Source organism: Populus euphratica, unplaced genomic scaffold (genome assembly GCF_000495115.2).
Source record: "Populus euphratica unplaced genomic scaffold, PopEup_1.0 scaffold49.1, whole genome shotgun sequence".
Lineage (NCBI taxonomy): Eukaryota > Viridiplantae > Streptophyta > Magnoliopsida > Malpighiales > Salicaceae > Populus > Populus euphratica.
Window position 1 is genome coordinate 230,377 of NW_011499875.1, and position 22,306 is coordinate 252,682.

Consider the following 22,306-nt stretch of genomic DNA (forward strand, 5'->3'; position numbering starts at 1 on the left):
AAAACTACATGGAAGCTGCTGAATTTAATTTTTTTCCTAACAGACTCAATAACAATGAACTATAATAACATTGAAACAACTAATAAGAAACAATATCAAAAGGAAAAAAAAGCCTAAATAGCAAAATTATTACAAAAAAAATTGTTAATTATCCTTAACACAACAACCAAGACTAGTGAAAAGAAAAAAAAACTTGTGAACAAAATATTTTGAAGGCCATTCATCAAGACTAATCCATTATATGAAACCAAACATATACAAAACAATGAAATAATAGAGAAAAATTGAAACATGAAAGTTGTTGCTCTTAATTTATTTTTTTGACAGACTTCAGTAACAACTAAAAAAAAACAATGAAATCACTAATAACAAATATCCTCAACATGCAAAAACCTTACATAACAAAATCATTATAAGAAATATTGTTAATTATCCTTGGCATAACAACAAAGCCAAATATGAACAAAAATACCAAAAATACAACACAGGCAGCAAAACAATCCTTCAACAACATCAAGATGGCTATAAAAAAATATAGCAAAGAATGATGTTGAGGCAAAGTAAAAGAACTCAACAGAAGTGAAAAACACCTGGCACTATAGATTATTTACAAATTAAACCAAAATGGCTCCAGCAAAATCCAATATTGTCTAGGGTGTAATGAAAAAAAGACAGTCTTACAAAATATATGGAGAGCACATTAAAACCAGGAAGAAGAAGAAAAAAACTAACTTTAAAAACACAAGATGAAAAGAAAACAAAGAGCAATGCAATAAGTAGGCAATTTTGATCACTAGTAACTAAATGAACAATACATGCGCACAAAAAAAAATCAATAAAAAAAGCATGAAAAGAAAGATGAAGAACAATGACATAACCTAGCAATTTTGATCACTAAGAGCCAAATAAAAAGCTGTTGGAAACTAAGTGTTCTCTTGAGTGCAGTGGAAAAAGCAAGCCCTTCAAACTAATTAGGAAGAGACCAAACAACCCATAAGTTAAAATTAAATTAAATTAAAAAGCCACAAAAACCACAATAATAGTCTTTAAAACCAGATAAAGTAGAAAAATAACAGGGAAAATAAAACAAAAAAAAAAGAAAAAACTCATAGCTATCAGAAAAGTTGTTGAAAATAAACCAAAGCTAAAGGCAATGAAGAGCACTTGTATTTTCAAGAAATAAGAAAAAAATGATGTTTAAGCATGAGAAAATCAAGGAAATGAATAGCATGCTTGGCTCTAGAAATTTGCAATGTAAGGCTTGATATGACAGCAAACCAAGCTTCCTCTACCAAACTGGTTCCAGAAAAAAAAACTAGACCAAACATGAATAATTATTAAAAAAAATGGCTCACAACATAATAGAAAAGAGAACAAACAACATTAGAAAAGAAATAAAAACAACATTAGAAAAGAAATGAAATATGAGTAAATCAAATGTCAACACCTGCTTAAAATATTCGATCTAAGCCAATTAGCGGCAAAACAATTCCTTCAGGAAATCAAAAACCTTTTCAAACCTATATGAAAAGCAACTCTTTCAATTACAAAGAAGAAGAAAAAACTCAATTGTAGAAGAAAAGAAACTAGTAACTTTTCAAAGTATTTAATGTATTATTATGATCTTGTTTATACAAATTAAGTAATTTTCAAAGTTGAAAGAAAAGCAAGACAACTAATTACTAAATAACAATAATACAATTATTAAAAAAGCAAAAATAATAAAATATGAGAATAGATGTTGCTAAACCTAACTCTTAAAATGTGAAAATTAGTTATACAAGCTTATTATTTCTTAATATTTTTTTTTTAAGCTGATGTTATGTTAGAAAATCCAATAATTCCCTAAATTACATAGTAGAAAAAAAATCCAATTAAAAAAAAAAGAAAAGAAAATGTAAACTTTTAAAGTATTTAACGCACCAATATCACCATGCTGCTTATACAAGTCAAATACTTTTCAAGCTCAAAAAAAAGCTACACAACTATCTAAGTATAATAATAATACAATAATAACTAAAAAAATAATACAATAATAACTAAAAAAATAATTTATAAAAAATGCTAATTATTTCCCTCGTTCATTTTAAAGATCTTTAAATAATAAAAAAGCCCAACTCCAATTTGCGCACCAAACAAACAAAGAAAGATATAAAGCAGATAAGTTGCAGAGAATGCTTCGTCTTGCCTGAGAAAGAAACAAACAAACGCCATGAACCAAAACTGTAATTAAAAATAAAAAATACAAAACAATACCAAACCAAACCTTCTCCAGCTCTAAAATCTACACGGGGACTGACTCCAAATTTAAAAGGAACAACAAAAATGAACACAAACAACAATAATCAAGATCTCCTAATCAACCCTCAGCAAACCCAAATTCCCCAACCCGACCCATATTCTCACCTACCCCACCCCGTCCAGCCAGGCCCTAGTCCTCACCCTCACCCTCAAACCCGCCGTCCTCGAGGCTTCGCCGCCACTGCCGCCGCAGCTGCATCATCTGATAACACCTCAGCTGTTTCATCTCCGAATGCCTCGGGTAAAGGTAAGAGAGAGAGAGAGAAAGAAAAGGAGAGAACCAAGCTTCGAGAACGACACCGTCGTGCTATTACAAGTAGAATGCTCACTGGTCTTAGACAATACGGTAATTTCCCTCTCCCTGCGCGTGCTGATATGAATGATGTTCTCGCTGCTTTAGCGCGTGAGGCTGGTTGGACTGTTGAAACGGATGGCACCACTTATCGCCAATCGCCTCCTCCTTCACATACGGTTAGTATGCTAGTCGTTTACTTGAATTAGGGTTTCGTGATGTTGAAAATTAGGGTTTTGATTGATAATTTGTAATTACTGTGTTTGAAAAGGGATCATTTGGAGTGAGGCCAGTGGAAAGTCCATTGCTAAAGCATTGTGCGGTGAAAGAGTGTCAGCCGTCGGTTCTTAGAATTGATGAGAGCTTGTCACCGGGGTCGCTTGATTCGATGGTGATTAGCGAGAGAGAGAATTCGAGGAATGAGAAGTACACAAGTACGAGTCCCATTAATTCTGTCATTGAATGCTTGGATGCTGATCAGGTAATTGATTGATTTATTGAATTTGATGTTATCGGAATATGTTTGTTTGATAGTGTGGTTGATTGTTGGGTGTGCTTGTGGTGCAGCTTATACAAGATGTTCATTCTGGCATGCACCAAAACGATTTCACGGAGAATTCTTATGTCCCTGTTTATGTAATGCTTGCAGTAAGTGTCTGGCTTGATTTGAATTGTTGATGTAGTGGCATTTATTTGTTCGTATCATTTTTTTAACATTTTGTGCAAGGATTGGCTTCCTCTTTTTTGTTGATCTTCTAATGTTTTCCGTGGATGCTAATTTGTTGAATCATGGTAGCAGAATGGGTTTATCAACAATTGCTGCCAGTTGATTGACCCGGAAGGAGTTAGACAGGAGTTAAGTCACATGAAGTCTTTAGATGTGGATGGTGTGGTCGTGGAGTGCTGGTGGGGAGTTGTTGAAGCATGGAGTCCTCAGAAGTATGCGTGGTCTGGCTATAGGGAATTGTTTAACATTATCCTAGAATTCAAGTTGAAGTTGCAGGTGAGTTCTCATGATTTATTTGACTTGTATGTGTGTGTACTACAATAAAATAAAATAAAGATTAACAGACACTTAACCATTCCATTCTGGTTTTCTTAACACGTATTTTTGTCAAAATGGAATGGACCCGTTATTGAAGATTAACACACTTAACCATTCCATTCTGGTTTTTTTAACACGTATTTTTATCTTTTCCCCAGCAAAAATGACCTTATACGTTTTTGTCAAAATGGAATGGACCCGTTATTTTGGATGGAAACTGGAATCCAATGGAGACCATCATAAAGCATGAAACTTTCATCAAAATAACATTCATCGATAAATTGCTTATTCTATATGATCATGAATTTCTTAAACTCCTTCATTTTTAAACAAATAGTTTTTTCCACTATGGCAAAGCATGGCTTTGAGGACCTTTCTGGTGCATGCATCAATTCTTTCCTTGAATTCTTATGCTCCTTTGTTTTTCTTATGAGAATATGTATTTATTTTATCAGAAACTTTCTTCACTGTTTCCCTCATTAAATGCCCTGTTCTTATATGGAAAACATCTTTCTGCTGGTTGTTGAATGGTATTTAAATCTCAAACCTGTCTTAAATCTTGAAGGTTGCAATGGCATTTCATGAATATGGAGGAACTGATTCTGGCGATGTTTTGATCTCCCTCCCCCAATGGGTTTTAGAAATTGGGAAAGATAACCAGGATATATTTTTCACAGATCGTGAAGGAAGGAGGAACACTGAATGTCTATCTTGGGGCATTGACAAAGAGCGAGTTCTAAAGGGAAGAACTGGTATAGAGGTATATATAAAAAAATTTCCATGTAGCCACCATCTTTTTTTTTTTTTCATGGTGTTTTCATCTAGCATCTATTACATTATTGTCTCTATACTTTTCTTATTCCACTTGCCACTGTTGCTGTCTCTCTCAAAATAGTAATTATAAAATGTAGGCTTTTAGTAATAGAACCTAATGTTGTGCTATCAATGCCACCTTAGGTCGTATGATGCAAAATAATGCATTTTCATGTTAGAGTAGGAGGTTGTTCTTGTTCTTTTACTTTTCAGCTAACTTGATGAATCTAACTAGATTTCATCGTATCTGGTTCCATGAGGGAGTGATAGGATAGGCATAACTTATGTGAAAAGAGTAAAGAAATAGAAAGGTTTGAAAGAAAGACTTTAAAGCATGCTTTCATCGGCCTTTTAGCTCTATGCTGAGTACACCAAACTCGAGCCATTGAACTTACTCTCTGTACCTTATGGCACCTTCACAGTTTTTTTTATTTGTATTTCATAATGTGATTCTTAATTATATGCAGGTTTATTTTGACTTCATGAGAAGCTTCCGGACGGAGTTTAATGACTTGTTCACAGAGGGCCTTATTACTGCTATTGAAATTGGACTTGGACCGTCTGGGGAACTAAAGTACCCATCCTTTTCAGAAAGGATAGGATGGAGGTATCCTGGCATCGGTGAGTTTCAGGTATCTTTTTATGTTAACCCATGATATGCATGTCTCTCTCCTGTGCTGTATTTGTTCGAAGTTCATTGCGAAGCTTTTGATTTTTAGTGGTTCTTGTACATTGACTGTGATGGAAAATTGGCTGGAGAAATTTTATCTTGAGATTTTTCTACTGCTTGAAGTCTATCTTTATTGTGTATTTAGAAACTGAATCTTTGTCATATTGAATGGGATCAGATACCAAGTTTGATTCATCCACCAATACTGATGGAAAACAAACATGAAGGCTGTATATGTCATGTAGGTTTCTTGTGCTGATGACAACCTACAGTTCTGAAAAATGAAGAAAAAAATTTAAAAACTTCTTTAGTTTATTTGTGGTAAAGTTTTTTTTTTAAAACTTCTTTAGTTTATTTGTGGTAAAGTGAAAGTGGTTTTGGGTTTTGTCTCATGCAATTGGTCATGTGCTATTTGATAATCCTTCTTTAGAAAATATATCAGCTTATCAGCGGCTATGTGCTATTTGATAATCCTTTAGAAAATATATCAGCTTATCAGCGGCCTCATTGTCTGTAAGAGACTTGATCCTTAAGAGTACTTACTCTATGCAACCAACAGCCTGTGAGCTATCAGCATTTTGTTGGTTGCCTTCAAGTATTCCTGTTGGAGTTACCTACTTATATTGTTTATTTAAAGTATAGCAGTATAGTTTTTAATTTTGGGATTTAGTTTTGAAAGAAGAATCTATCCAACTTTAGCTAGTGCTGCGTCATGGATGCCATATTCTGTTAATATGCGATGTTCCTGCTTGGAAACCCTAGCTTGATGTTGTGCATTGTTTATCTATTTTGCTCCTTATATTCTTGCTCTTTATTACTGGTTCTTCTATTGCATATGGTTTCATTATAGTTTGATTTTAGTTGATGTTCATCGTGCATGACCAATGCTGATTGCTTCTGTACAGTGCTATGATAAATATTCACAACAAAATCTTCGCAAAGCAGCTAAATTGCGTGGACATTCATTTTGGGCTAGGGGGCCTGATAATGCTGGTCAGTATAATTCAAGGCCACATGAAACTGGATTCTTCTGTGAACGAGGTGATTATGATAGCTACTTTGGTCGCTTTTTCCTCCATTGGTATTCCCAGTCATTGATAGACCATGCCGATAATGTTTTGTCTCTCGCAAGCTTTGCATTTGAGGATACAAAAATCATCATCAAGGTTTGTGCATTTAGAACTTCTTGAACTGGATTTTAGAATGATTTTATACTATTGTTAAGAATGCTAGTCTTTTACTAATCCACTTAAAAGATAGTTATGATCCAATCCTAGAGAAATCCATGGTCCATGTTGGTATGCTTTGCTTTTATTTCGTTTTATTTTTATCAGGACAATAACACAACGAGAAGGACTGGTTGGGGGATGAGGAATTAGTATACTGATTCACTTTCTTCGTTCCCCTTTTTTAGTTATTCCAATCCAAACTTTATTAAGTGTTGTAACAAAAAAAGAAGAAGATATTTTGCATTTGACACGAGACCTGATACCTGATTCTAATAAGTATTGTTCTTAATTAGAAATTTACAATTGAAAAAAAAATGTTCTATTTTATATTATTTTATTCATTTTCCTATTTCTAAATAGTATCTAGAGTCTACAAAATATTCTATTTCTAACTAATAGAAATTGAATATTTTTTAGACTCTAGATACTATTTAGAAATAGGTAAATGAATAAAATAATATAAAATAATTTCCACAATCAGCCCAGCTTGCTTTTTCACGTCACCTGCATGGTGATACAATTGCTACTGCCACCGTCATCATGCTCCACCTGCTTCCAGTGTCACTGATGGTATTCCACTTCTATTATGTCCTAGATCAATTCTAGATGCATCCAAAGAGATGCTCAAAACACTGGGGCGGGTTGAGATATGTTGTATCTTGAACAATTTTAGCACCAAAAAATTTAATAAACTGTATAACAAACCATGAGCTCATATGTCAACAACTATGAGCTTAAAAAGATTAAGCTGAGACAATGTGCCAAAACTTGCTCACCTTGCTATATGTCAAATTAAGCCGAGACAATGTGCCAAAACTTGCTCACCTTGATCTTTTGTCTCCTCTGTAAATTGTCAACAACTAGACTCGTGTCCAATCTGCCTTGCCAAAAAAGCAAAGCTGGTAGAGAATTTGTTCTTCTTTCATTGCACTTTGGTTTTGATGGGGCTCTGTATTAAGGTTGAACACTGACTTCATGAGTATCTGTATCTTGCATTTTCATATAAATCCAGACAGCTTTCTCACCATAAATTTGTCTCCTTTTCATTTTATCTCTCATTTGTCATACAAAACCTCAGAGTCCTCCCGGGAACTGCAATTGCAAAATCATTTAGGTCTCTCAGTTTTCTTATGACAAAAAGGACCTCACACAAGTCTCTGCCTGCCACCAACCTGGCCATCCTGCCTTATTTTCCATCCCAGAAAAACACATTTTCTTAGCCTTGATAAACACAGCTCCCCAGCTTCCGTGTTCTGGTATACCATTTTGTCTGTTTGATTAACAACACTTATAGGATTGATACATTTCACTGACATGTTTGTTGGGCAGCCCTGGCCAACTGGATTAGTGTTTTTGTAAGTTTGTGTTGTGTGTGAGATTTAACCAAACTTTCATTTCCAGCTAGTTGATAAAAAATGGTAGATTTTGGAGATGATTTTTTTTATGCATTTTAGAACTCTAATCAAGTGGGTAGTGGATTTGGAGGTGGTTTATGTGAAAAAATGAATCTATATTCTCTTCTATCCAAACTAACATGTGGTTTCTTATGAACTTCAATCACGTTGATGCATGTGCAGGTTCCTGCAGTTTATTGGTGGTACAGGACAGCAAGCCATGCAGCAGAGCTAACAGCAGGATACTATAACCCAACAAACCAGGACGGATATTCTCCAGTTTTTGAGGTTTTGAAGAAACACTCGGTGATAATGAAGTTTGTCTGCTCAGGATTGCAAGTTTCAGGTTTTGAGAAGGATGAAGCACTTGTTGATCCAGAAGGCTTGAGTTGGCAGGTGATGTTGTTTGTGGGATCCCTTATCTTGGTTTATTCCTCAGGCTATTTACTATCGTGGATATTCTTTGCAACTTCTGGCTCATGTTCATGAACTGCTTGAGTTACTTCTATGTGTTTGAAGGAGTTGATGAACTGTCATTTGTTCCCACAGGTTCTGAATTCTGCTTGGGACCGAGGATTGACAGTGGCTGGTGTAAATATGCTTGCCTGTTATGACAGAGAAGGGTATAGGAGAGTGGTTGAGATGGCAAAGCCAAGGAATGATCCCGACCACCATCACTTTTCATTTTTTGTGTATCAACAGCCATCAGCTTTAGCTCAAGGAACAATTTGCTTTCCAGAGTTGGATTACTTTATCAAATGCATGCACGGTGAGAAAAGTAAAGCTATTACTGTTGCTTAAAAACTTAGTCAATGGGTGGTCAGACAGTCCATTGCAAAAAAGTTGCTTCTCTTTATCTTCTGCCTACATCCATGTAATTTGATTCCTGTATGGAAGAAGATCTTGCGTGTCTTGAAAGCTAATAAGGTTCAATCTTTCTTGATTTGTCAGTAACTGAATCAATTTTTTTGCGAAACAACACCACATTGCTTGGTAATTAATTAAGAGAATTGTCAAGTCTTTAATATGAAGAACATCGCTCACATCATGTCAATTTTTACTTCAAGTTCATGTGGTGATTTTTATTTGTTCATTTATTTTTTCCAGCCCTTTGTAATGTTAAATCCTAATTCAATATCTGCAGGTGAGATAACGGGTGATCTAGTATCCTGACAAGGTGCGGATTTTTCTCTTTGGTAAATGGGTGAGCACAGCAGCTAGTTTCAACTGCAGGCTGTAGGTCAGATGATGGTAGTATGAAGGGCATAAAAGCATAACTGCGGTTCCAAGAGCAGAATTCTGTAAGATTCCTTCGAAGTCTTTGTAAATTATGCTATCTTGGTCTGCATGTGAAAGCAGGACATATTCACTTAGGCGGGCATGAGGATAATCTTAATTTAAGATTTTGCATTTTGTTCATGGAATCAGAAATGCTAGTAATGAGATCCCAAAAGTTCATCATCACTGTGTATTTTTTATGCTACGATTCCCATGGTTTTTTTTTTTTTTAAAGTACTGTTTTCCCCTCCATAACTTTGATTCCCGTGTGATTAATACGGCTATAAACCCAGGGTAAAATTTAGAAGAAAATGATAAATAAAACAAAAGAAAAAAGAGTTCGATAAATGAACTTGATTTGAATTAGAATATAAACAATATAGAGTTCTGCTTTTGAAATTCCAGTAGTTTGAAAATATTTGGTGTACGAGAAGTGAAACTGGAGCTGTTATTGTACGTTTTGCAAGTTTTAACTTTATAAAATTAGATGAAAAGAAAAGAAAGAAAACCTCTTCTGCCTAAAAACCCTGAATAGCGTTAGAGAAGAGCTGGTCTTGGATGCTGTCATTCTTCCTTCCTCTTTACAGCTTGAGGGGGCTCTCAATCTTGAGTCCGAGCTAGGCTACTCGTGAGTTCACACGTCGTATGCTGTGACAGTGGGTAATATCAAGGTTCTCAAAAATATTTTTTTAACACCACTTTAAAAATTATATGTATATAATGTAAATTTAAATTGTAGAATGATAAGTAAATTTTTGTGGCCGATTATATATTGGCGATTCAAACTAAAAAATTAAATTATATTACATTAAAATAAAAAAAATCAACAATATTACAATTAATAAACAATTTAAATAAAATAAGAAAAATAAATAGTATAAATTAAGAAATTAATAATATGAAAAAATAAAATATTTCAAATATAACTTTCTAATATAAGGAGGAAATTCAGACTGAATGATAAAAAGTGTATAAGAATCTGGTGATAATTTAGTTATTCTCATCACAGTGAGTTTTTGATCAATAAAAGTTAAATGAAACGTAAATTCCAGAAGGAAGCACACAATGTAACCTTAGAAAACTCAAGAATTTTCCCCATTCTTCAAACGTTTCTTATATCTAGTTAATTTAGTTTGATATTTAACATGTTATACTAGTCATTTCCATTGGTAATTTACTCGTATAAAATTATACCTTTCAATTCTGTAAAGGAAACTAACCTAACTAAAATACGACTTATTTTTTATATATTTTTAATAGATTTTAATTTTAATTTCAAATATATTATTATTTTTTTCTGGATAAATTATTAGGTCTATTATATATGATTGAAAGTCTTAAGATGTTTAGTTTCTAACTCAACTTGAATTACAACAAAATTTCACTTGTACATAAATGTTTAGTTTAACAAATTTAATAATATTCATCTAATAACTTTGACCTTGAAAAATAATATATTTTTAAGCTTCATTTGACTTGAAAATTTACCACAATATAACTTTATATTTCTAGTATTTTCCTATACAAATTCAGCTCTATCTGATGTATGATATGAGAAATATGTTGTTCTTACAAAATTGGTTAGCAAATATTTTAATATAATTTGATTTGTATCTTAAATTTAGTAAACTTATAAAATCGGATTGAGTTTACTGATTTTATCAATTTTGCATGAATTAAGTCTATTTTTATTGATTTTTAAGTTTTTAATCTGATTTTACATTATTGATACATGTTAATTTATAAAATCATACTATTTTATAAGTTCATTTTATGATTTTGATGACAATGAGTGCTATCTAAAATGACTGAAATTAAATTTGAAATAAGAAACTTCCTATTCATTTCTTTTCTTCTTTTTTGTCTCTCAAAAATTTGTTAAATAGACCAGGATTTTAATCGACTAAACCAGCATGAAGTGGATCCCCCTGTGTGACCCTCCTCCATTATTTATAATTATATTCTAAACCAAATCTACTTTAGTTACTCAACTAGTATAGGGCCATGAGTTGCTTGAATATTGTTCGTTATACATTTGTCACGTAATGGCAAGAAATACTTCAAGCATGAGTAATTTTTTCAGCTAGGGAATCTATGCTCCGGAAGGACTAATCTCTGTTAATTGGGTACTTACATCAGGGATAATGTAATGAATAATCATATAGATATGGATTGTTTTTTATGATATTTTTTTGTTTAAAAATATATTAAAATAATATTTTTTAATTTTTAAAATTTATTTTCAACATCTCATCAATTAACGTAACATCAAAACATTCTAAAAATATATTAAAAAATTAATTTAAAATAATTTTTTTAAAATTTAAACAAAAGACAAATTAAATTTCAATGTCAAACATCCCAGGACATCTAACTATACTCTTGAAGCTTCACCTCGCTTGAATGATGGGCTCCTCTCTGTATTATAATTTTAATGGAAAATTATTCTTAGCATTACTATTATATTCCATTTAATGACTGTTGCAAAATAACAAAATTGTTAGTAAAAATGCCACTTAAAAAACTGACTTCATCTTTACTAAATATGAAACCCTAGCCACTGGCTTGAATTCAGTCACATCATCTATACCCAAGAAGCCCAGGTGATCAAATCATCTCGCCACCCTCCAACAATCTCAAATTCAGGCACGTCTTCTCCCTTCCCTGATGGACATCCTATGGCTGAATTCTGTATGGGTGAGGCTACACTCTTGGACTTTCAGATTTTTTATTTTATTTTTATTAATGTAGTTACACAGGTTACTTATATACATCTTAATTAATCTTATGAATTTTAAAATTAATAATTATATAAATTTTTAATAACTGTAAATTTTATAAAATTTAAATTAATAATTTTTAAAAAATAAATTTAAAATGTTACTAGTTAAATTATACAGTACAAAATTAAACTTTGAGAATTTTACTACTCGTAAATGTTGTTGAAGATTAGGTATGAAAACGGCGGGGGGGAGCACAGACGCTCGTGATGGAAGTGGAAGTGGGCTAAGAGCTGCATATAATGGTGGCACCGAGCGGCCTAGGATGCGACAAGAGGCACATCCCCAGCTACCGCCTCTTTTCTTGGCCCTGAAACGGTGGGGGATGCAGTAGCCTTCACCATCGCACGTAGAAATTTGAAATTTAAATTTACCGTCGCCTTCACCATCGCACGTAGAAATTTGAAATTTAAATTTACTATTGGTTCTGATCATGGGATGGAGCGCAGGCAGGATTTGTCTTATCGGTCCGAAAAAATGATTGCATGAAGGATATATATTATCGGTCCAAAATTCAAGATTGCAACATTATAGTATGAATTAAAAATTCTTCGCTTGATAGCAAAAATAAAATGTTTTATTAGTATATTAGCTGGTCATGCTTAGCCGCGTGTTTGGAAAAACATTTAAAATAGTATTTTATAAAATTAAATAAATATTTATTTAAAATTAAAATTTTAAATATTTTTATATACTAATATCAAAAATAACTTTTAAAAACTGAAAAAAATATTATTTTAATATATTTATATAAAAAAAATATTTTAAAAACCAACTATCTCCCTTCTAAACAACCACCTAGCAATGCATCTGCCCGCTGTTCTGGAGAATTGTGCTCGACGTCACAAAGAAACAAGCAACATTTTTGTAGGGGCTAAAAAAAAAAAAGAGTCCCTGCAAATGGCATGCAATTATTAAGGTTAAACTATATATTTAGCTCCCAATATGTATTCAATAAAGTTTCACTTTGGTCCCTGAAATTAAGTTAAAATTTCTTAACACTCTTTTTTTCTAAAGTTTAAATAAGAAGACGCCTGCCTTTGGCGACTTTATCCTTCATGTTTTTCCTGATATTTCCTTTTGTTTTCTCCCAGAATCTCGTGTATGTGATAGCTCGTGTTTCACAACAATTCTTGAAATTAAGTGGGAAATACACTAAAAAGTAAATGAATTGAAAGACTGGTTCTGTCATTGGTTGCAGCCGGCTACTATTTAATAATAATAATAATAATATTAATAATAAAAGGTTCACTTTGAACTTCTTGAAATCTACGAGTTTAATATTGATCAACTTGGATGGGGCAGAGCTCTCAAGAATTTTAGGGAATTATAAAATAGCTAGCCATTGCCTACAATTGTCAATATTAATTATAAAAATACTAGAAAAAACTAAAAGATATAGAAAAAAGGAAAGTGCTTTGCATTGTTAACTAGACACTTGTGATTTTTATTACACTATTCATATGAACAACTTTTTTTTTTTTCTTTCGGTCATAGAACTACTTTTTTTGTATTTTCTTCATTCTAAATCGTATTAGCATAGTTCTACGAATTCTTCCTTTTCATGCTCTCACATGCAAAATGTCGATGAATATTTTGAAAATAAATTTAAAGTTGATGTTATAAAATAGAATTTTAGGTTGTGATTAAAAAAAAGTTAAGAGACCAACGATCAAATTTAACCAAAAACACCCCTTTTCATTGTGGAATTAAAAAATTAATCTAGTCCCTAAAGTCTAAATTTATGTATTTGCATGGCCCCAATTGTTTTATCTTTTTATATCTCAGCCCTAAACTTCTTTTTTTTTTCTTCACATTTCTCTCTAAATAATGAGAGAAAAAAAGAAATATCAACTTACCGCTTTAATATTTAATTAGTGCTAACACTTTTACTTATTTATCAACACTTTTACTTATTTATCAGTCCATGTATTTTTTTTAATTTATTTCAATAAAAATAAAATATTTATTTTATTATTTTTTACTGTAGTATATTTATATAATTTTCTTAAATTTATTATTTTTATATCTATTCATACAAGTTCTTAAAAATGATCTATCATAATCTTTTTATTATTATTATTATTAAAACTTACTTTCACAGCCATAATAAAAACATGATTTTGTAAAAAATATATTTGTTTCTTTTTAACTCAAGTTATTAAAACTTTGATGAGTGTTTTTTTTAATTGCTATTATTTTTTATTACAAGAAGTGGTAGTATATTAGTGAGAGGAGGGCTTCTTTCTCCCACCATAATTTCATCATCTTTATCCTTTTAATCACATCATCTTCGTCCTCCTCCTCTCACTTTTCTGCATCTACCACCGCCATTTCTATATTTTTTTTAAACCTCAATATCAACCAATAAAATATATATAAACACAAGCATAACATCTATGATGAGAATATTCTTCTTAATACCATATATAAACACTATTATTATTATTATCATCAAAATCATTATGGTCTTCATCAATGTCACACATGAAAAAAGAAAATTCATTGTCTTTATCGTTTTGAATTTAAAATCCCTTAAAATCAACATTAAAAACTTGTCGTAACAATACGTCGTCTATGTGCAACGTATGGTTAGTGCCGCTATTTTTTATGTAGGAGTTGCTCCCAGCAAAAATTTTCATTAATTATATATCCTGCAAATTAACAACTAACTTAAAATCAAATAAAGGTTAAACAAAGCTAATTAAAGATTAAAAAACAGTGTTTAAAACATCTCGTGAATAGTAAATAGCTTACATAAAACTTGGGTTTTTTTTAGGGTTTTGTTCCTACCAGCTTGGTATTAAAAAAATATTATTTTTAGGAACTTGATAGGGGTTTTGTTCGGATATTAAAAAACGGCACCAGACATGGATTTCAACATGTACAAACAATTATTTAGGGTTAGGGTTTGTTATCCTTTGACTTTTGCTCATTCCTAGAAGAGAAGAGAAGATTTCAAGACACAAAATAAATGTCATATATGTCGTGTGTTTTGGTCTTTAATAGTTATATTATATGTAAAATTTAAATTTTATTTTAAGGTGTAATTTAAAAAAAATTAAAGCAAAATATCATCACTATTAAATATTAAAAAGATTAGGGTAATTTTCCCTCCAATTAACTATGGTGTTAAGTAAATAAGGCATGTTATTGTGAATATATATATATATATACACACACACACACACTCACTGTGCTCGCTTGGGCGATGAGAGAAGACAACTTGACATATATATAAATTTAATCATCATTTTTCTTGTAAATGAGAGAAGACAACTTGACATGTATATAAATTTAATCATCATTTTTCTTGTAAATATTTATTTTAATTTCTATATCAATCACGGAAATATGCTGGAACATGCTAGCTATGATTGACAGTAAATGTTGCTGCGACTGTCAGGGAACGGTTGTAGTAAGCGACTATCAATTAAGGACGCGTCTGGTCACTGGTGACAAGAAAGGATTCTCCAGATAAAAGAGAGAGAAAAACAACCCCTCTTTCTATCCATCTCCCTTGTTATAAAATGATTCGGTCTCCATTGACGATTTCCTCTCCTCTCTCTGCAAGAGAGTCCAGCTCTGGTGTTGAAGTCAATAGTCATATAAGTACTAGTAGCATGTGCCTTCTTCACATATAATAAATGTGAGATATCCTTGGTGGGTTCATATTATAAGTGTAGTTACTCTCATTACTGTTATTCTACTCATAATTTCAAGCAAGAAGCCTCCCATACACGCGCCATGTTTTGTGTCTCTTCTCCAAATGCAGAAGAAGCTTTGAAGAACTCTCTTCCACATGAACGTTGCTCTTGAATTATTCACCTCGACAAAGGTACGTTTCTCTACCAACCATTTACTCCTCCTTCGTTTTAATTGTCCTTTTTAAAGCCACATTAGTTTTTGTCAATGTTACAATGATTTTTAAGAAAGGTTTTTATCCTCTCATCTTTCTCTTTATGGATCATGTGATTTCTTCTTCTCTTCTTGCTTCATCCAAGGCATTGTTTGGTTCATATTTTGGGATTTTGAAGGACACCTGTTTTGCTCTTGTATGGGGTTGGTTTCATACATATAAGTGTACAAAAAGCAAGCAGAGTGTTTCCCAGATTGCAATTTGAAGATTTGAACTGATCTTTGACTTGGATTTGGGTCTTTCCTTTTCGATACCCATAGACTTTCTGCTCACTTACTGTTTTAAGATAACTGGTAACAGTGCAGTGAATCTAGCTTGAGTCATACGTTCATGGCAGTTGTCTTTTTTTCTTCTTCAACTTTTTGACTGCCAATCCAAAAGAGCATACATGATCATCACTACTTTACTCTTCAACCTCTACTGTAACCAAAATTCACTTAAAGGTTGCAGCTTTTTATTTCTCTCTCTTTCCTTCTTTTTTTTTCCCTTGTTTTTTCCCTTACCTTCCATTCTACGTCCTAGCTAACAGTCTAAACATAAAACTGAGGCTAAGAAGCTTCGGTTTTTTATTGTGAAATGAAACAAAGAAGAAGGAAAAGGGCATCTTGGCTCTCTCTCTCTCAATTCAAGACTGTTTTAGAGATTAAAATGTCGAAAGAGCAATTTCCATCTGCCATGGTGTGTCGCTAATCCCAGCAACATTTATCACTTCTCTTTAGTACAAATGTCTCTGAACATGTTAAAGAAACGTATTTGATGTTTATGGTTTCAGGAAGAGGGCCTTGTTTGAAGCCTTTTGGATTGTGTCCTTGATCATCTCGAGCTCTTTTAAAAGGTCCATCCCCGACCCTGACAATAGTAAAGTTGTTTCCTATCCAAAGGGATAAAGGGGAACAAGAAGGCCTCCAGCGAGAATGATGATGAGAAGATGGCTCGCTTGCTGCGCTAGGGACACAGAGATTAGCCTCGACTTCGATGAACAAGAGAGTAAGATTTTTTAATTTCTTACAGTAGTATTTTTTTGTTGGTAACACTAATTGTACTTAAAAATAAATATTTTGCTCAAATTATTATTATTATTTCTTTGATTGATATGAAGAGTCCCTTACGTGATTAATTAGATCTGCCATCCCCACTGAACGAGACAATGAAGTAACTTAATGGGGACACCAATGTCATTGTCTATTGGTCCAGTCACTGTTTTTTTTTAAGGGAAAAAAATGGTTTAATTTCTACTTGGACAGCATCCACATGGGAAACCTTCTTTTTCTCCTTTTTATTGGTTTCTGGCTATTTATATGCTTGAATGAACGTATATTTACCTGTCTTATGTTGCACAGTGCTCCTGTGAACCCATACCATCCAGCGTTTCACCATTTTTGGTCTCTAGTGACAGATCGCTATCAAGAGCCTGTCCTCTTATTCTTGATTTGTTCGTGGAAAGAAAAGTTGTTTGAAACTAGCGGTCCATTGGTCTCGCTCAAATGATACTCTGTGAAATTTCCTTTTACTGTGGCCCATATAATGATAACATAGGAAGCTTCTGCTTAGTGATTACGCATCTTTGTTGTCAGTGAAATTTCAAAAGCCCTAATTTGAGAAATCATATTCATAATTCCAATTTAAGTGTGGTTATCTTTCCTAGAAACTCATTCATCCTGTCTAAGCTAAAAATTGTCACCCTACGAGACCACCCAAAAGTTCAAACATTTGTTCCTTCTTTTCTTTCTCAGAACGGCATGCGCAGCAGGCACATGCTTCTTGTCTTCTTCTTTTCCTAACGCTTCATCCATATGCTAACATATTTATGATTACAATTGTTATTGATGGACAAAACAGCAGTATTATAATGCAGAGGCATTAACAATATAATTCGCTTGTGGTTCATGGATGAAATGGTCAACATCATCGAGCCACGTAGCTGATGCATCTCTTATTACATACCGACAAATTAAGTTCTGATATATGTGGCTGGTGGAAGCCGAACCTTTGACTTGTAGCTAAGGAAAGATTCAAAATTAGGGACTGTAGCCAATAATAAAAGCACTTGCATCTGCATGTGCTGAAACCTATATTGTCAAACAATAAAGACAAATTTGGCAACTTACCTGCCCCACTCATATGCCTAGATCTCAAGGTTTATTGCTACTAGATCTTTAGAGATTGAGAGAGAGAGAGATGGTGTATTTTTTTAGCACGCCGCTTGATTTTAGTATAGCCACTTCTTTGGTAGCGAGTCCAGCTTACAGTCATACAATGTAGTGAATAGTTAATCCCTTTGAGCTATGACAAGATAAAAAATGGAATAGCTTGGCAGAACTAGCTAGTAGCATGTGACTTCTGATAAGAGACTTGACTTTGGTTAAAGCCTGGTATATAAATGTGTCAACCTGATTGATTGAAGCCTTATTTGGATGCTACTATAGTATTATGTGTTGAAGAAATGATTTAGATTTTGGATCTTAAGATCAATCTTGTCAGTGGAATTTAATTAAGCTAAAAATCTCGGGCATTATATATGCTGATTACATATTTGAACGTATAGAAAATCCCATGACGAGACATGGATTCGTGTTTTTTTTGTTTTCTTTTTAAGGAAAAATAAATTTTTATATGGTATTAAATACCGTTTTTATAATATAAATAATTATTTCAACTTAATAATTAAAATTTTTAAATAAAATTTATATTATTTTCTAATATATTTTTTTAAAGTAAATATTTTTGGATTTAAAACTTATATAAGTATAGTATTTATTTTATATTTAATTTTTATTAAATAAATATGAAGGATCATATTCGTAATTGTTGGTCATTGAGATATTAATATATATTAAAAAATTAAATCAATCTAAAATTTCAAGTTTTTAGATAAACAAGTTTTTAGGTAATATTACAAAATATTGTTTATATTTGAAATTTGAATATAATTTTATCCTTTGTACCAGGGAACTCGTATCTCAACAAGAGTTTATCATCTTGTTTGAATCATTAGTTGTCGGATGCATATTAACATGTCCAAATCCATGAAACTTGTACAACACCCATGTTCCAAAAGTGCTGATCTTTAGCGCACTTCGCTTCAGTTCTATGTTTTTCTTATTGATCATGCATTTTAGTGGATAACTACATAGTAAACTGCATCTCAGGGATAATGACGTATAATGGCCTCGAGAGTTGCGTTATAAACAACCAATCTTACGAAAATGAAAGCGGGACAAGCAGAGGAGAGGGTTGTGTAAGCGAATCTCTCGATGATGATGGTTGTTCAAGCTGTTCTTCCAGCAAAGATGCTTTTGGGTCATTTTCATCTAAATGGTTGAGAACGAAGAGGGATGAGCATGGTTCGGATGATTGGGAGGTCGCTGGAGGCCCTCGTCACTTTTATGCTAAAGAGAAACCATGTTACTCCCTGCAATATTCAGATGTGGAGACAATGAAAGAGAAATTTGCAAAGCTGTTATTGGGTGAAGATATCACAGGAGGGCGTAATGGCCTCAGCCCTGCGTTGGCATTATCCAATGCTATAACAAATCTTGCAGGTAAAATATATATCCATTTGTTCAAGCGTTGCCTATTTTGGTTTGCTTGCTTTCTGTAACCCTTTCACTTTATGATTTTATTTCACAATCTTTTTTTTTTTTTTGAATAGGCCATTTAATGTTTGAGCATGCCATCTTACTCTCTGTTAAAACTGCGAGGGACTAATTCATACTGATTTTCATTAATTGGGGAGATACATGGAGAATTGGTAAAATAAGACGTGTCAAAATTTCAATCCATACTGATTTCATTCATTGTGAGTCTTTAAATCAGTGAGGGAAAAAAAGAAGCAATAGTGATGTTTTATGTACACATAAAGAGAGTGATACAATATTAAGTTTATGAGATGAAATAGAAACGTGGTTATGTTGGTGCTGTTGCTACAGGATTAGATGCATGACATACAAGCATTCACTTCCGAGTCTGATTTAAATCTTATATTGTGTCGTGAATAATATTCGGTTAAACTTAATCAGATTTTGATTTTTGTTGATATAATCTCGGATCGTGTTTTGTGTATTATTTGTTTTTATCATTAATCAACTCTTAAAATGCTTAAAATGTGCTGTAGCGACGGTTTTCGGGGAGCTGTGGAAATTGCAGCCATTGCCTGAAGAAAGGAAGACCAAGTGGCAAAGAGAAATGGACTGGTTGTTGTCCCCTACAAACTACATGGTTGAGTTAGTTCCTGCTAAGCAAAATTGTGCCAATGGTCGAGCGCTAGAGGTACTCTTTGTTTTTGTTGAAATATGAGGAATAAAATACTATGTTTTGTATTATTTGGTGAGATATATAATTAATCTCCTGATATTGAAGCAGATAATGACACCAAAAGCCCGTGCAGATATCCATGTGAATCTTCCAGCACTTCAAAAGTTGGACTCTATGCTTATTGTAGGCCATCTCTTCATTCTTAAAATTGAGATTCATTTGCAGAGAGATTGTTCTTATCAAGTGCATTGAATTTTCAAATTTAAACAGGACACGCTGGATTCAATGGTGAATACTGAGTTTTGGTACTCAGAAGTAGGCAGCCGGGCAGAAGGCAGAACCAAGAGCGCAAAGGAGAGCAAGAGGTGGTGGCTCCCACTGCCGCAAGTACCGACAAATGGGCTTTCTGACTCGGGAAGAACGAAACTGCTCAATCAGAGTAAGGTGGTCTATCAAGTATTCAAGGCTGCCAAATCAATCAACGAAACTGTTTTGCTTGAAATGCCTGTGCCAACCATTATTAAGGATGCACTACCAAAGGTGAGATTGGTCTCTATTTCGTCAAAAGTGATACTTAAGCTTGTAGAAAGCTATAGTTGGTGGAAATTAAAAATAGCTCCAATCCAAGTTTAATTTCAGGTCATTTTAGCTGAAGAGAACCTGCCATTTTCACTAAATCTTGGATTGCCTGTCATATAACCGATTAAGGCATTTATTTGTTAATTATTTTTGGTATTTAAACCATGCCATGAATGGCTTAGAAACCTGAAATAGAAGTGAAACAAATATAGCAATTTGGGACATCTGTTATGAGCTAGTCAACTGTCAACCTTTGACAAATAGTTTGTTCGGCATGGTTCTGGTTTAGCACTGTGACGGATGAATTTGACAATTTGAATGATGCCATCCTTGTATGCTATAACTTCAGTTGTCCTTCTTACAGTCTGGAAAGGCAAACCTTGGTGAGGAACTGTACAAGTTGTTGACTGCAGAGCCAAACACAGCTGAGGAAATGCTCGATTCTCTTAATTTACAATCAGAACACAGTGCTCTTGAAGCCATCAACAAGCTGGAAGCTGCCGTTTTTGCATGGAAAGATAGAATGACTGCACAAGTTGGTGGTAAATCTCCTGTTCTAACATCATGGTCCTTTGTTAAGGACCCAGAGTCAGAGTTTGAAAAGATGGAGTCACTGTTGGACAGAACAGAATCCCTTCTACAGCAGCTAAAGAGCAGATATCCAAATCTTCCTCAAACATTTCTAGATTCTACAAAAATCCAATTTGGCAAGGTGAGCTCCAGTTGATTAGAAAGTGCACTGTTTCCTGACAATAATGTGTATGAATGTGGTTGCTAATTCTGCAGGACGTGGGACATGCAATCTTGGAAGCATATTCACGGGTTCTTGGAAACTTGGCATTCAGCATACTGTCTAGGATAGCAGACATTATGCAAGAAGATTCATTGACCAATCCCAGTTCTCCTGCGGCTACTTGTTGCTTTCCAGGAATAAATTCATCAGGATATGTTGAGACTCCAGCCATGTCCTACATGTCCGACACTCACTCATCGAATCAGATGAATAAGGTGGATGTGAAGCATCGAAAATCCAATGCTAGTCATATTTCTGATCAGAAACTCTCTTGTAGCGAAGCCAGGACAAGCTCGGTAATTGCAACACCAAGTCGAATTCGAGTATGGTGCATTGGTGGAGATGCTTGTAGAAGTCTGTCCCCTACAAATTCTCCAAAAAATTAAAAAAGGAAAGAAAGCTTTGATATTTATATGCAGGTTTCTGTAAATTGTGTTGCTATAATGTTCACTGAAATAGCATGAGAGGTGTTTGATTCTCCCTCATGCATTAACATAATTAATCATATGAATAAATCAGTGTTGGTTTGGCAGTCATGAGTGTACTCTTGTCGAAGAACATGAATTGCCAGGGAAAACCATGGCGAATTAGCTAAATTGATAAATCTAATTATAGTTTAACTTAAGCAAGTCGACCCCCTTCCGTTTTTTTGTTCTTATTATTCTCTCTCTTTTCTTTTAAAGATCAAGACCTGGACTTACTCAAGAAATTAATTAATATACACAATTTCATTCCGAACCTGGTTTATTTCCAGCGTAGTTCATCCTAAAATATTTGAATATTTTCCTGGCTAGGAGCCCTTTCCCTTTTATTTCTTTGGTTGTGTGTTTACATATTTTTTTTAATTAATTTTTTAAAAAACTAATAATATATTTTTAAATAAAAACACTTTAAAAAATAATCAGAATAATAACAGAATTACAAGTTAAACTTGATTAGGAGAAAAAGTGATATTAGTT

General features: G+C 33.3%; 2 protein-coding genes across 5 annotated transcripts; both read left to right on the plus strand.

Annotated features, from left to right (window-relative positions):
- Positions 1 to 2,129: 2,129 nt before the first annotated feature.
- BMY2 (beta-amylase 2) lies at positions 2,130 to 9,234 on the plus strand. 2 transcript variants are annotated; one of them, XM_011029677.1, is made up of 10 exons: positions 2,130 to 2,772; positions 2,865 to 3,074; positions 3,161 to 3,241; positions 3,390 to 3,596; positions 4,204 to 4,398; positions 4,919 to 5,083; positions 6,027 to 6,287; positions 7,928 to 8,140; positions 8,294 to 8,513; positions 8,889 to 9,234. In XM_011029677.1, the coding sequence occupies exons 1-10, from the start codon at positions 2,326 to 2,328 to the stop codon at positions 8,915 to 8,917; spliced, it is 2,028 nt and encodes a 675-aa protein (XP_011027979.1). In that variant the 5' UTR covers positions 2,130 to 2,325; the 3' UTR covers positions 8,918 to 9,234. The 2 variants fall into 2 exon arrangements, with proteins under 2 accessions (XP_011027979.1, XP_011027980.1); XM_011029678.1 differs by having other exon boundaries at positions 3,393 to 3,596.
- Positions 9,235 to 15,253: 6,019 nt separating this feature from the next.
- LOC105128145 (rop guanine nucleotide exchange factor 14-like) lies at positions 15,254 to 21,883 on the plus strand. Of its 3 annotated transcripts, XM_011029676.1 has the most exons (9): positions 15,254 to 15,640; positions 16,494 to 16,708; positions 18,871 to 19,263; positions 19,836 to 19,990; positions 20,084 to 20,158; positions 20,246 to 20,515; positions 20,919 to 21,266; positions 21,341 to 21,605; positions 21,640 to 21,723. In XM_011029676.1, exons 2-9 carry the CDS (start codon positions 16,636 to 16,638, stop codon positions 21,645 to 21,647), a joined length of 1,587 nt encoding a protein of 528 aa, XP_011027978.1. In that variant the 5' UTR covers positions 15,254 to 15,640; positions 16,494 to 16,635; the 3' UTR covers positions 21,648 to 21,723. The 3 variants fall into 3 exon arrangements, with proteins under 3 accessions (XP_011027978.1, XP_011027976.1, XP_011027977.1); XM_011029674.1 differs by having other exon boundaries at positions 15,255 to 15,640; positions 21,341 to 21,883; XM_011029675.1 differs by lacking the exon at positions 15,254 to 15,640 and adding an exon at positions 15,680 to 16,399 and having other exon boundaries at positions 21,341 to 21,883.
- Positions 21,884 to 22,306: the final 423 nt, after the last annotated feature.

Excerpts from the sequence above, each read along its gene's own strand:
- BMY2 (XM_011029677.1), top strand. The coding sequence starts at position 2,326 with ATGAACACAAACAACAATAATCAAGATCTCCTAATCAACCCTCAGCAA. Across the intron at positions 3,597-4,203 it reads AATTCAAGTTGAAGTTGCAG|GTTGCAATGGCATTTCATGA; the intron begins GTGAGTTCTCAT and ends TAAATCTTGAAG. Across the intron at positions 8,141-8,293 it reads CAGAAGGCTTGAGTTGGCAG|GTTCTGAATTCTGCTTGGGA; the intron begins GTGATGTTGTTT and ends TTGTTCCCACAG.
- LOC105128145 (XM_011029674.1), top strand. The coding sequence starts at position 16,636 with ATGATGATGAGAAGATGGCTCGCTTGCTGCGCTAGGGACACAGAGATT. Across the intron at positions 16,709-18,870 it reads CGACTTCGATGAACAAGAGA|GGATAATGACGTATAATGGC; the intron begins GTAAGATTTTTT and ends ACTGCATCTCAG. Across the intron at positions 21,267-21,340 it reads CAAAAATCCAATTTGGCAAG|GACGTGGGACATGCAATCTT; the intron begins GTGAGCTCCAGT and ends CTAATTCTGCAG.